Source organism: Desmodus rotundus, chromosome 5 (assembly GCF_022682495.2).
Source record: "Desmodus rotundus isolate HL8 chromosome 5, HLdesRot8A.1, whole genome shotgun sequence".
Taxonomy (NCBI): domain Eukaryota; kingdom Metazoa; phylum Chordata; class Mammalia; order Chiroptera; family Phyllostomidae; genus Desmodus; species Desmodus rotundus.
Genome location: NC_071391.1, coordinates 13,888,521 through 13,902,249, shown reverse-complemented (window position 1 = coordinate 13,902,249; position 13,729 = coordinate 13,888,521). Strand labels below are relative to the sequence as shown.

At 36.8% G+C, this 13,729-nt stretch overlaps 1 protein-coding gene across 25 annotated transcripts in view; it reads right to left on the bottom strand.

Moving 5' to 3' along the window:
- The window catches only part of PHF21A (PHD finger protein 21A), a 174,442-nt gene that overhangs the window by 136,614 nt on the left and 24,099 nt on the right, over positions 1–13,729 (bottom strand). For 17 of the 25 annotated variants that reach the window (XM_045194237.2, XM_045194238.2, XM_045194230.2 and 14 more), the window contains 2 exons: positions 11,175–11,215; positions 382–525 (listed from right to left, as the gene is read on the bottom strand). In XM_045194237.2, the coding sequence (XP_045050172.1) occupies positions 382–435 (54 nt within the window). In that variant the 5' untranslated portion in view covers positions 436–525; positions 11,175–11,215. Of the gene's footprint in view, positions 1–381; positions 526–9,741; positions 9,854–11,174; positions 11,216–13,729 lie in introns of all 25 variants that reach the window. The other 8 variants (XM_045194234.2, XM_045194233.2, XM_045194236.2 and 5 more) reach the window with 1 other exon arrangement.

The following is a 13,729-nucleotide window of genomic DNA, read 5'->3' as shown; positions in this document are numbered from 1 at the left end:
TGGAATCAAGGCATATAACTGAATGCATAAAAACTTCGGTTTACATAGTAGTCAAATCAAACGTGTCTCATTGGAAATATGCAAGTCATAAATCACATGAATAAACTCCCTCAGATGAACCGAAAAAAAGCTTTTTTTAACACCTTTAGTATAACAAAAATTATTTTCAGTTCATTTCTGTGAAAAGGAAACCAGGAATATTTTATTAAAGCTCCCAGAAATATTATCAATGAGTTCATTAAGTAGTGATAAAAGGCAAATGACGTGACATCTGTCTGAAAGATGATTAACAACTGTACTAAAAATCAGAGAAGGGCCTGTTTCCTAATCTCAGCCATTACTTAATAACATGATGTGGGAAAAGCCAATAATGCAACATACCTGGTGAACCTGAATTTCCACTTTAAGAGCTTCCTGTAGAGTCTGCAACTCCATCCTCTACCTTCTCCACTTTCTCTTATGTCTGCTAATTCTCCAGTTTCTCCAGCCTCCGTTTAAAATAACAAACTCCTCTTCTCACTGCAGCTGTAGAGATCAATCAGTGTTTTGGATCATTATGTTAGGTATATAGGAAATATTCATGTTAAATACAATAAATTATAGTAGTTAAAAAAAATGATTCTCTAGCACAGGGCAAGAAGTTTCCCAAACAGATTGCTTTCCAAAGTGAATTATTGTACTGAATTGGTACCAAAACTTCGTTCTTTGAGCATTCTTCTCCTGAACACTTCCAATAAGCAATGAAAAACAAATGTGTTTAATCTGGTCATGAAAACAGCTATGCACCTACCATGAGCTCATACCACAATGTGCACTACACTCTGAGGATACAGCACTGAACAAGTCCACTTCTGCCCTGGACGAGCTGGAAATCTAGAGGGGAGGCTACAACCACCCAGGACACACTGTCCTTAGAAAGAAACATAACAACAGGGTCATACAGTTTTAAGCATCACACAGAGTGAGCTGGAAACTTCAGGGTCTCTCAGAGGTTACAGAAGGCCAAAGCACTTTATTGGATGAACTCTTAACTCTTATTTAAAATATTTTAAAAACTAAAAATGGGAAAACTCTGGTTTAAGTAAAAGGTTTACATGTAACAAATCAATACTTAAAACACGGCAATGTAACTGTGTTCTCCACAAAGTTATGAGAGGGCTTACAAGTAAATCTATTGTACACAAGAGATGAGGTGGTCTAGCAATGGAACAGATGTCTCCAGCTTTACAATGAACACCACCTCCTTTTCAAGGCTGCCAGTGCATCTCTTTGGCTATGTGTATAACTGTGCATGGAAATAATGTCAAAAGTTTACATTTGTGAATGTGAACTATCCTGCTCTGCTCATCACTACTGCAATTTAAATTAACTCAATGGTTTATTTCTCTTTTAATGTTTTCTTTTTTCTTATATCAAAATACACTTAACCTAAAAAACAATAAATTTTGAAAGTGTAAAATTCCTTCAAACTCACAAAGCAAAGTTTGCTTATGTGTGAATAAATTTAAACGTTCCATCTTCATACCTATAAAACTTGTAAGAACAACTTTTCAGCATTCTTAAACCAAGGAAGGGAACAATCAGAAAGCTAAAAGAATCACTATTCCTTAAACCAATTCAATGAGATTCATACTCTACACTTTCTAAAAATTATTTATCTATGGACAAAGTCTATAGTCAATCCAAGTTTTCTTAACACTCCTTTAAAACCTAATTTGACAGTTGTAATAAAATCATTAACTGCAGAATATATTTGTCAATATTAGTTTTCTTTTTTAAAGTGTATTTTATAGATTGTATCATAATAATTGTCCCAATTTTTCCCCTTTTGTCCCCCTCTACCTGTTATCTCCTCCCCTCCAGCAATGACCCCCTTAGTTAATGGTCATGGATTGTGCGTATGAATCCTTTAGCTTCTGCATTTCCTATACTATTCTTAACATCCCCTATCTATTTTGTACCTACTGGTTATGTGTTTTGATCCCTGTACCTTTTCCTCTATTCCCCCCCCCCAACCCTGATGAACCCTCCAAATGATCTCCATTTCTATGACTCTGTTCTTATTCTGGTGGTGTGCTTAGTTTCTTTTTTTAAAGTATATTTTATTGATAATGCTATTATAGTTCTCCCATTTTTTTCCTCCTTACTCCCCTCTGCCCTGCACCCCACTCCCACCAGCATTCCCCCCCTTAGTTCATGTCTATGGGGCGTACATATAAGTTCTTTGGCTTCTCCATTTCCTATACTATTCTTAACCCCGCCCCCGTCTATTCTATACCTACCATTTATGTTTCTCATTCCCTGTACCTTTTCCCCCATTCTCCTCCCTCTCCCTCCCCATTGATAACCCTCCATGTGATCTTCATTTCTGTGATTCTGTTCCTGTTCTAGTTGTTTGCTTAGTTTACTTTTGTTTTTGTTTTTGTAGGTTCAGTTGTTTGTAGTTGTGAGTTTGTTGTCATTTTACCACTGATAGTTTTGATCATCTTCTTTTTCTTAGGTAAGTCCCTTTAACATTTTATATAATAAGGGCTTGGTGATAGTGAACTCAAACTTTAACTTGACCTTATTTGGGAAGCACTCTATCTGCCCTTCCATTCTAAATGAAAGCTTTGCTGGATAGAGTAATCTTGGATGTAGATCCTTGCCTTGCATGACTTTGAATATTTCCTGCCAGCGCTTCTTACCCGCAAGGTTTCTTTTGAGGAATCAGCACATAGTCTGATGGGAACTCCTTTGTAGGTAACAGTGCCCTTTTCTCTTGCTGCTTCTAAGATTCTCTCCTTCTCTTTCATCTTGGCTAATGTAATTCTGATGTGCCTTGGTGTGTTCCTCCTTGGGTCCAACTTCTTGGGGACTCTGAGCTTCCTGGACTTCCTGGAAGTCTATTTCCTTTGCCAGATTGGGGAAGTTCTCCTTCATTAGTTTTTCAAATAAGTTTTCCATTTCTTGCTCTTCCTCTTCTCCTTCTGGCATCCCTATCATTTGGATGTTGAAACGTTTGAAGTTGTCCCAGAGGTTCCTAAGCCTCTCCTCATTTTTTTTTTAATTCTTATTTCTTCATTTTGTTTTGGTTGAATGTTTATTTCTTTTCTGCTCCAAGTTGTTGATTTGAGTCCTGGTTTCCTTCCCCTCACTGTTGGATCCCTACCTACTTTTCTTTATTTCACTTTGCATAGCCTTCACGTTTTCCTCTATGTTGTGACCATACTGAACCATTTCTGTGAGCATCCTGATTACCAGAGTTTTGAACTGTGCGTCTGATTGGTTGCCTATCTCTTCATTCCTTAGTTCTATTTTTGGAGCTTTGATCTGTTCTTTCATTTGGGCCATATTTTTTTGTCTCAGGGTGCCTGTTATGTTGTAAAGGGCAGAACCTTAGGTATTCACCAGGGTGGGGCAACCCACATTGCTTCATTGTGGCCGTGTTTGTGGGAGAGGGGTCCGAGAGGGAACAATGACACTTGCCTGGCCCTCACCCCTCTTTCAGTCACTTCCCCTCAAACCACAAGCAAATTGGGCCCTTCTGGTGCTTGTTCCCGGGTGGGTGGGCTTATGTACATTCTAAGACCCTATGGGTCTCTCCGACGTACTCTCTAGTGAGGCTGGGTGTACCTCCCACCGCTGCAACCCCCACAGGTTTTTACAGCCAGAGATTTTGAGGCTTTCTTTCCCTGCATTGGGACCCTAGGTTTCAAGATCTGTCTCGCTCCCCAGTTGTTCCTCCCGGTTTATCCACACACAAATGTGGGACTGCCAGCTGCTGCCTTGCCTCAAGTCCTCTCTACCCTGGCTGCCTGTCTTTGCCCCTCCTACCAGTCTGAATGAATGTTTCTTCTTTAACTCCTTGGTTGTCAGACTTCCATGCAGTTTGATTTTCTGGCAGTTCTGGGGGGTTTTTGTTTTTGAATTTGTTGTCATCTTTCTTTTGGTTGTGCAAGGAGGCAAAGTGTATCTACCTACACCTACATCTTAGCCGAAGTCCTGTGTGCTTAGTTTCTTTTCTTCTTTTTTTTTTAGATTCAGTTGTTGATAGCTATGAATTTGTTTCCTGTTTAATATTCATAGTTTTGGTCATCTTTTTTTTCTCAAATATTTAAGTCCCTTTAACATTTCATATAATAAGGGGTTGGTGATGATGAACTCCTTTAGCTTTACCTTGTCTGGGAAGCACTTTAACTGCTCCTGCATAATAAATGATAGCTTTGCTGGACAGAGTAATCTTGGATGTAGGTCCTTGTTTTTCATCACTTTGAATACTTGCCAGTCCCTTCTTGCCTGTAAGGTTTCTTTTGAGAAACCAGCAAATAGTCTTTGGGTACTCCTTTGTAGGTAACTCTCTGCTTTTCTCTTGCTGCTTCTAAAATTCTTTTTTTATCTTTGACATTTTAATTATGATGTCTTGGTGTGATCCTCTTTGAGTCCAAATTGTTTGGGACACTCTGTGTTTCCTGGACTTGTATGTCAATTTCCTTTGCAAAATTAGGGAAATTTTCTTTCATTACTTTATCAAGTGAGTTTTCAATTTCTTGTTCTTCCTCTTCTCCTTCTGGTAACCCTATGATTTGGATGTTGGCACATCTGGAGATGTCCCAGAACCTTCTTATACTATGCTCATTTTTAAAAAATTCTTGTTTCTTCTTGCCATTCTGGTTGAATGTTTACTTCTTCTTTATGTTCCAAATCGTTGATTTGAATCCTGGCTTCCTTCCCTTCACTGTTGGTTCCCTGTAGATTTTTCTTCTCTCTTTTTTAATGTTTTTCTTCTCCTTTTTTTTTTTAGACTTATTTTTTAGAGAGGGGAAAGGGGGGAAAAAGAGGGGAACATCAATGTATGCTTGCCTCTCATGGGCCCCCCACTGGGAACCTGGCCCAAAACCCAGGCATGTGTCCTAGACTGGGAATTGAACCGGTGGCCCTTTGGTTGGCAGGCTGGCACTCAATCCACTGAGCCACACCAAACAGGGCAGATTTTTCTTTATTTCACTTAGTGTAACCCTAATTTCTTCCTTTATGTTGTTGCTGTACTCAGTAAGTTCTTTGAGCATCTTGATCATCAGTGTTTTGAACTCCACATCTGACAGGCTGGCTCCTTCTGTTTTGTTTAGCTCTTTTTCTAGGGATTTGTTCTGTTCTTTCATTTGGGTCATATTTCTTTCTCTCCTCAATTTGGCAGCCTTCCTGTGTTTGTTTCTGGATACTAGGTGGAGCTGCTTCGACTCCCTATAAAGGTACCTGTAAATTGTGTGGGGTGGAGTCTTAGGTAATCGCCACGGGAAGCAACCTGCTTCACCTGCTTTGTGGCTCTTTGTGGGGCAGAGGGGGTGGCTCGGAAAGGGGACTGTGCCGCTGCCTGGTTTCTGGGGCGTTTTGCCCAGCACTCGCCCTGTTTCCAGTCACTTTGCCCAGTCCCCATATGGGAATGGTGCCCTTCCAGCTGTTGCCCTAGTGTTGAATCTTAGAGTCAGTGGATTTGCATATGTTTTAAGACCTTGCAAGGGCCTTTTAAGTGAAGTTTCCTGAAAATCTGGCAGTTTCTTCCATCACCCCAATCCCCACTGGTTTTTACAGCCAGAAGTCATGAGAATTTATTTTCCCAGTGCTGGAACCCTTGGCTGTGTAGTCTGGTCTGGGGCTGGGATCACTCGCTTTCAAAATGTCCCCCCTGATTTTTATCCAGCACACAAGAATGTGAGACCGCCTGTTCCCGTTCCACCACTGCTGCCTTTCGGCACCACACCGTGTCCCCTCACCTCCACCTCTCCTATCTGGATGAATGTGGCTTCTTTAAATCCTTCACTGTGGACTTCCATACAGTTCGATTTTCTGACAGTTGGGGTGTTATTTGTTTTGAGATTTAGTTGTAATTCCTTTTTTGTGGTTGCACAAGGAGGTGAGGCGTGTCTACCTATACCTCCATCTTGACTGATCAGTATTAATTTTTATTGTATTTGTTTAATTAACCTCACTAGGCTTAAAACATCACTACTGGAAATCTTTCCCCTAAGGCTTATATACTGATTTATAGTATCAAAATAATCTACCCTAAGAAGAAAAAAATTTCTAAAGTGTAAAATTCCTTCAAACTCACATTTGTGGAGTCTAGGAAAGGATTATTGTACAATGATATTATCAACCAAAAAATTTCATGAAGACAGTATGTTTAGGGGATATAATTGGCAAAGAAGACATATTCTGATGAGCAAACATGGGTTTTTCAGCTACTTATTACCTTAGAAAAATCTTTGGAAGTATAATAAAATAAACATGAGACTCATTAAGTTACTAATTTAGACCAAGGTTTTTGTTGTCATGTAAGATTAAGTTACTTACAAACTCACATGTTAAAACTATAGTCACTATAATTTTAAATACTAAAATCATCTTTCTACTAAAATTCTTGTCTTATGCACTAGAGTTCTTCCTGAAAACAGTACTTGAATTAGTTTTAATTTTGCAGTAAATGTGTCCAAAAATTATTTGCTTCAGTATTTGTCAAATTAAGAATCATCTTTAAGTAAAAGGGGTATTTTCAACACCAGAAAGGCCATATTTTATTTTACTGGTTGTAACATTAACATCATAGCTCAACTCAACTCATATCAACTATGGGAACAAACAGCAGGTTAAAAGCATGGAGAACTGAGAATATAAACAACCAAGAGTTAACATAATTTACAGTTAGAGTGCTCACAAGTTTTAAAACTATGAAAAAGCAATTCACTAAAGAAATAAAGACCACCAACAAACATGAATGAAAAACATAGCCATAGAAATGTAAATTTTATGAAGGTAAGTTTTGTCTCTCAAACTGATAAAGATTTATGAAAATAATAATCCACGAGCTGTCTTGAGTTTGGGTCAGGTGGCACTTAAATAACTTGCCGCTGGTTATCTCTGAGGGATAACACTAAGGGTTTTTTACTGTCTTCTTTCCAGGGTATCAATATTTCAAAAATTTCCATAGAAAACAGGCACTTATTTTTAAATAACAAAAAATTAATTGAGGGTTGCTAGATAAAGCATCAGAAAATTTTATGCTGATGAAACAAAATGATCAGGAAAAGAAAAAGAAAAACCAAGGTTTAACCTGGAGGCTCTAAACGTCAAAGAGTGCCTGGCAGGATAAAAAGCCTGCAACTCAAATTAACAAGGACCTGACAGCTTTTACTTCCTTCATCAGATTGTTGTCTACTTATTAGAGACACGCAAAGATACAGATTTAATTTGGCAAGAACTCTAAATGCCAATTACTCATTTTATTTCAAAATAAAACATTTAAAAGAAGGGTTAAAAAAGGTAGTGACCTGTTATACAAAATCTTGATGGAGGATTAGAAGATTCATTTGATATAATTTTTCATAAAGGTCTCTTACTGGATAGCAGTTTTACAAGACTGGTCTCTCCCTAAAGGAACAAATTATATACACATATTTATAGCTTCTAAAAACAAAGCAAGAACATGTTGAACCCTTTTTTAAAATATTTTGGGGGCTTAAACAACTCCTGAAGCCATCATGTGAAGACCATTTGGGGGTAGTTCATATATCACAAAGAAGGCATGATTTGCTAAATCTGTAAAAAAAATTATTTATCAAATTCTGACCAACTCTAATAAGTTATAAATAAATCAGCTGTTGTATGGTAAGTATAAGCAGATGCACAAAACAGTAATAGACACACTTCATTGGGGGACAATGCCTGTTTACCACCCAACGGCCCTAAACACTACCATCAGAAAAGACAACTGCCTGGGACAAAATACCAACGTTTGTTATTTTAAAACTCTACATGTCAAACCTCTGGGACATCTAATGGCCTCTCACCTTCTAATAACAAAAACCCAAAGCATAAACAAATAAAAACTCTACCAACCAACCAAACAAAAACAATAATCAAATCCCATGAAGAAAGGCAGCAGCAAGCTCTGGGAAGAACTTCTGTCCCCCAAATCAAAAAACCTAACTCCACTTACGTACTGTGTCATCACTCTCAGCTTCAAGGTTTTTAAAATTTGTTTATATTTGTTTATAAATCAGGAAAATGGGAATAGTATCACCTACTTCATAAAATTGTTATGAGGTTTAAGTAAGGTAAATACAATATGAAAAGCTCTATGTCAACTATAAAGTTCTATGTTATTCCTAACATAATGCTTTTATTCATACACACAAACTTTACAGCCCCACACAGTATATTGCTGAGAGGACCACAGGCTTTCCTATTTTGAAATTTTCTAAGAAAGGAGTTTCTAACTATTTTTCTGGGTATTGTGCTGCTTGGAGATGTGTGACCTCTAGGTCTTTCATCATGATTCTAATAATTTAGTAATGCTATACTCTGAATTTATTGCTATGAAACACTGCTTGGCTCCTAAACTGCTATCAACCTTTTTCCAATCAAAATTCAACTCGTCAACCAAGTTTCTTTAACAGTAAGTTCGTAATACATTGTGCCCCCAGACTGAATCCCCTAAAAATGGTCAGTTCTGTGTTCACTACACCATAGTTGGCATAAGACTCCACTTCTGACCTATATTCTCAGAATAGTGTTTTGAGTAGGTACAATTAATTTTTTTAAATATAAAAAAGTAGAAAATCTTGACAGATCTACGTATCCTTCCTTGTTACATGCCTAATACTAAAATATTAGGTTTCAATTTGTGCAAAATACTATGTATGTAACATGCTAAGAGATAAAACAGTATCTTTAACTTTTAACAATGCTAAAAATAAAAATGATCATGGATGCTAAAAATAGTAAAATTCTTTTAGTAACACTTATTGAAAACTAACATTTACTAACATGAATCAATAAAAAAAAAAAGACAGAAAATGTTTGTTTTTTTACTTTCATGCTGGTAGCTCTTCGGTGACACTCCCTCATGTCAACAAAAAGATGCCCCTGCCCCGAGAGCTGGGCACTCCTGCTTTGAGAGACTCCCATTTGAATCTGGCAAGGCGACTGTGCTCCAACCCTGGTATTATTAACTGCTGACAAAATCACCTCAGCCAGTGCAAGTGATGTTTCCTAACCATTCAATTAAATTTCTACACCCCCCCCCCAGATTTATGGTATCTGAATGTTTGAATGTGTTTGAATATAAAATATATACCATTTCTATTTTATTTTGGGGGGGGTCCTCATTTTTTAAAAAAAGGAATACCTACACAGGTCATACCGATCCAACAGAAGGATGTGGTGTTTTGGGCCGGGCCAGGTCAGGTCCCCACAGGTCTGCTACAGTGTCTTCACCTCTCCCTCCGAACACTGTTCATTCTAACGCACAGTTTCTACCTCAACTTCCTGGGCCCAGGCCTAACTCGAACACACACATTCTTCTATTGCCCACCTTTCTTTACACAAATCAAGCATGTTTACCAGCATCATCTCAACTGTACCTGACAATCAGAATGTTGAACTGAATTTAAAAACTCACAGAAATTCAAAATGAAGGAGGCTGGAGAGTAGTGCATAAGAGCATAGTGAAAATGAGGCCAAGATTTTCGAATTGGTTCCCACATTTACCAGAACACTATTTAATGATTAAAAAAAAAATAGCCCAGACTAGTGTGGCCAGAATCATATGCATATTTACTACACAAAAGTTAACACAGAGGGTATGGTGGTCTTGGCATAACCAGTAAGTACTTAATAGAAGTAGAAGTTATGGGAGATAGATTTCAGATCAATTTAAGGAAGAGCTAAGGATTAGAGCTGTACGAAAAAGGAATGGGTTACCTTATGAGGTAGTGGGCTCCCTGTCATTAGAAGTATTCAAGAATGCTGCATATCATATCCCCCTCTTGGAGATTCACAATGCACATTAGCATATTAAAGGTTCTGAGAAGTCCTGCAGTAAAGAAACCTGTTTAACTTTAATGCAGCATTTCCCAAATTATTTGACCACAGACATTTTTCCCACCCCCACCCAACCTCAGTAATATTTATTCATTTCTGTGGACCTACATTTCCTCAAAATACATTACAGAAAATAATGCACTACATTTTTAAAAATGTAGTATTCAATATGTACCCAAATAAGAATCTGTTAGGGATATAGGAAAAAAAAATGCCTTTTACATCAGGTAAAAGGCTGAAGAGAAGGCCCTTAAAGTCCCTTCTCTAAGATTCAATGATTCTATCACATTTCAGAGTAAAGGGCTATTGGGTCTTGATCATTTATTTAAAAAGATTCCATGAGAGAAAGGCAAGTAAAATAAAAAGGTAGTAAATGCAAAGTTAACTGGTTCAAATGCCTCTCTTTCATGTTCAAAGCCCAATCCCTACAAGATAAGAAAGACACCTCAAGTTTTCAAAAAGAAGCCTTAACCAAGTATCTATTCCACACATTAAGTTAATTACTATTTAAGAGACAGAATTTAAAAACTAAAAAACAAAAAAGACAGCTTTGCATTAGGGGATTATGCTATACCCACTATCCTGTTTAATTTAATTTTTTATCATTATACATGCTCTCCAAATAAGGTTAATATTTGTTTGATCCTTTGCTACTAGACTGCCCTGTGCAATCTGTGATCTTGAATTAGACATTCAAAGAAATGACTAAGTGTGATGATTTATAAGCTGTTAAAGTAGATTTTAAAGTAGATATTGAGAGAAAAAATGTTTGCCTATATGCCCCACACTGCTACATTTCTATTTTTTTCCTCTTTAAGAATTATACAAAACAACACACACTAAAAATGTAGTATCAGACATTAAGCCAATCCAACATTAAATTTAGGAATATAAATGCTTACAAGTCCCACATTTCAAAGTCAAGGTTCCCATAGTTACATTAACCTAGCCATTTTGCACATATACTAAGGCCATCAAATTTAATAGCATATTAAGTAATACAAAACACAATGGGAACCTTAACTTTTGAATTTCCTGACTTTTGAATTTTCAGCTCTATCTACTGCATTAAGGACATTTTTGGCAAAGGGGACCTTTACATTTTAACAGGTTATCGAATGCAGGAACATGCAAGCCTAGCAGTATTATTAGAAACACAAATGCATTTGAGATACAGCTATGTGAAATTAGACAAAAATTCACTCTCATTTGATGCAAACAGCAAAGCCTCATATCTAGAAAGAGTTTTTTTGCAAAAATTCACTGAACAACTAGCATCGGGCACATTATGCCTGCCTGGTAAAAGTACTTACCAATTTTGGGGAAACTGGCCCTCCTTCAGCACTCTTGCTCCCTACAATAGGAAAGAGAGAAAAATGGAATTAGACTACAAACACAGATTTATGACATGTCATCAAAAGCTGAAGACTGAAAGGTTTCTATCTGATCTTAAGAAGAAAACAACAAAATACAAAAAAATCTCCAAAGTGCTAAAACCCAAAAGAAAGAAAGGAAGAGAGAGGTAGTTTTTAGAGCAAGGAAAAAATTCAGATATTAAAATCTCTGATTTTCCAGTTTTTTCACTTTTCCACAGTTTTTTCAAGACAAGAAAAAGTAAGTTTTGATGATTTTCCTTTCCTGAGAGACACAGAGAAATGAAATGCACCTCACCTAAACAATGTACAAACACACGCTCATCCCCAACAAATGACCTTCATTGTTTGTTACTTGGTATTAACAAATTGACCTAACATCATGGGTCCTTAGTTTGGTCTACTTAAAAGGCCTTTTTTCAATCAATTTTGAAATGGATTTGTCTTATATAAGGCTTTTAAAGTTCACAGCATTTTATATGTATAGTCATAATTTTAATTAAACTTTTCATTCATATTCTTAAAGTCTCACCACTTTAGACTGTAAACCATGTAATACAAAAGTGACTTTCCCACTCTGACTGGTATGGCTTAGTGGGTTGGGCATCAATCCACAAACTGAAAGGCTGCTGGTTCAATTCTCAGTCAGGGCACATGCCTGTGATGCAGGCCAGGCGCCAGGTTGGGGGTGTGTGAGAGGCAACCAATCAACGCTGCCTCTTGCTCTAAACCTACACGTATGTCCTTATACTTTAAACATAGTACGTTTGTTGACTGATGTTACTCCAATAGTGTTCTCATTTCCTCAGGGGATATTTCAAAAAATCTTTATGTCATCCAGATTATAAATTTTTGTTTAGTCACACCGAACTTATAGTAAAATAACCCCAATTCATGCAGTGAACATTCCTTTCCAAAAAAATTTCAATTTGCTGTTTTATCCTATCTTTCCTTTAGCAGCAATACTTTTTAAAGTCCTCAAGTCCATAGAAATGACAATTCAATCACCAAGACTAGAATGACTCCCAACCAAAAGAAAAATCATGCAAAAATCCGTAGAATAATATGGTTATTAAAAAGTGGATTCTCACAAGGAAACGAAAAATTTCTAACTCTGTGTGGTGATGGATATTAACTCAACTTACTGCAGTAATCACTTCACAATACTCATATGTATCAAATAATTATTTGTATAGCTAAAACTAATAAATGTTGTATGTTAATAATATCTCAGTTTTAAAAAGTGGATTCTTAACATTAGTGATACCTACAGGACTCTGTAGCACTCAAACCAGTACCATGCACACAGCAAATGCTCAGTAAATATCTGTTAAATGAATTAATTCACTGAGTGGACCCTTAACTCTCTGTTGCAGGTTTGTTCTCTTGTTAGCTTTTTCATTATGGGGAAAATTTCTTAGGCATCGGTCTTCCACAGAATTATTTTTCAAGTGAATGACTTTGGGCAAAAACAGTTAATGAGTTAAATATTACCATTTGAAACATAATGAAAAGGAAAGGACTAATAATTTGAACTAAATTAAAATTAAGAACTTTTCATCAAAAAACATTAAGAGAATGAAAAAGCAAGTCTCAGAACTGTGGATGATAACTTCAACACATATAGTAATGGTTAATACCCATAATATCTAAAACATGTTTATACTCAAGGTGATCAGATAGGGTTGGGATTTTAACTTTCACTTATATGGCATTTGAAAAAGTATAGTCACATAACTCCTTTTAAAAGTCATATTCAGTAAAAAGGCACAATGGATGAACACCTTATCTTCAGGACATTTCCCCAAAAAGCAGTAGCAGAGTCAATCCCAAATTGGTAAAGAATGTTACCACGATATCATGAAACTGCTTGCAGGGACTACAGAAATCACCTAGGAAATGAAAGCCCGAGAGGTTCAGTGACTTCCCCGGAAGTACACAGCTAGCTGGTAGTGTAGCTGGAGCAAAGCTCCCAGGCCCTGAGATTGTTCTGACTGAGCCGGCCTTTCCGTTAGACCTCACTTCTGCTTCACCAGCTGCAGTAGTTACTCTTCTAAGAAACAAACTACAATAAATACTGGCCAAATATTTTTGGGAAAGTCTGCATACAATGTTTAAAGAAAAATCATATCAGTAAGCTATCTAGGGCAAGTTTTAAAGCCTGAGATCCTTTATGCCTGAGGGATCCCTGGGAATGGGCTTCAGAGGCATTTGGCAACTCAACACTACTATATGCTAAATTCTGTATGTATGAAAACTCTGGCAAAAGGATCCACAGCTTTAATAAGATTCAGAAAGAGGTCCAGGTACCCAAAAGAGTAAACTATTTTTTTAGATGAGTGATTTCTTAAACACTGTGTCAGAACAACCAAAGTGTTTCTTCTGAAGAATGATTATTAATTGACTACTATTTGGAAATCAATTTTTAAAAAAAGGAAATATTTTATTTCTGTAATTTAGTAAGAATAAATTTGCAGCAAAAAAGATTTATATGT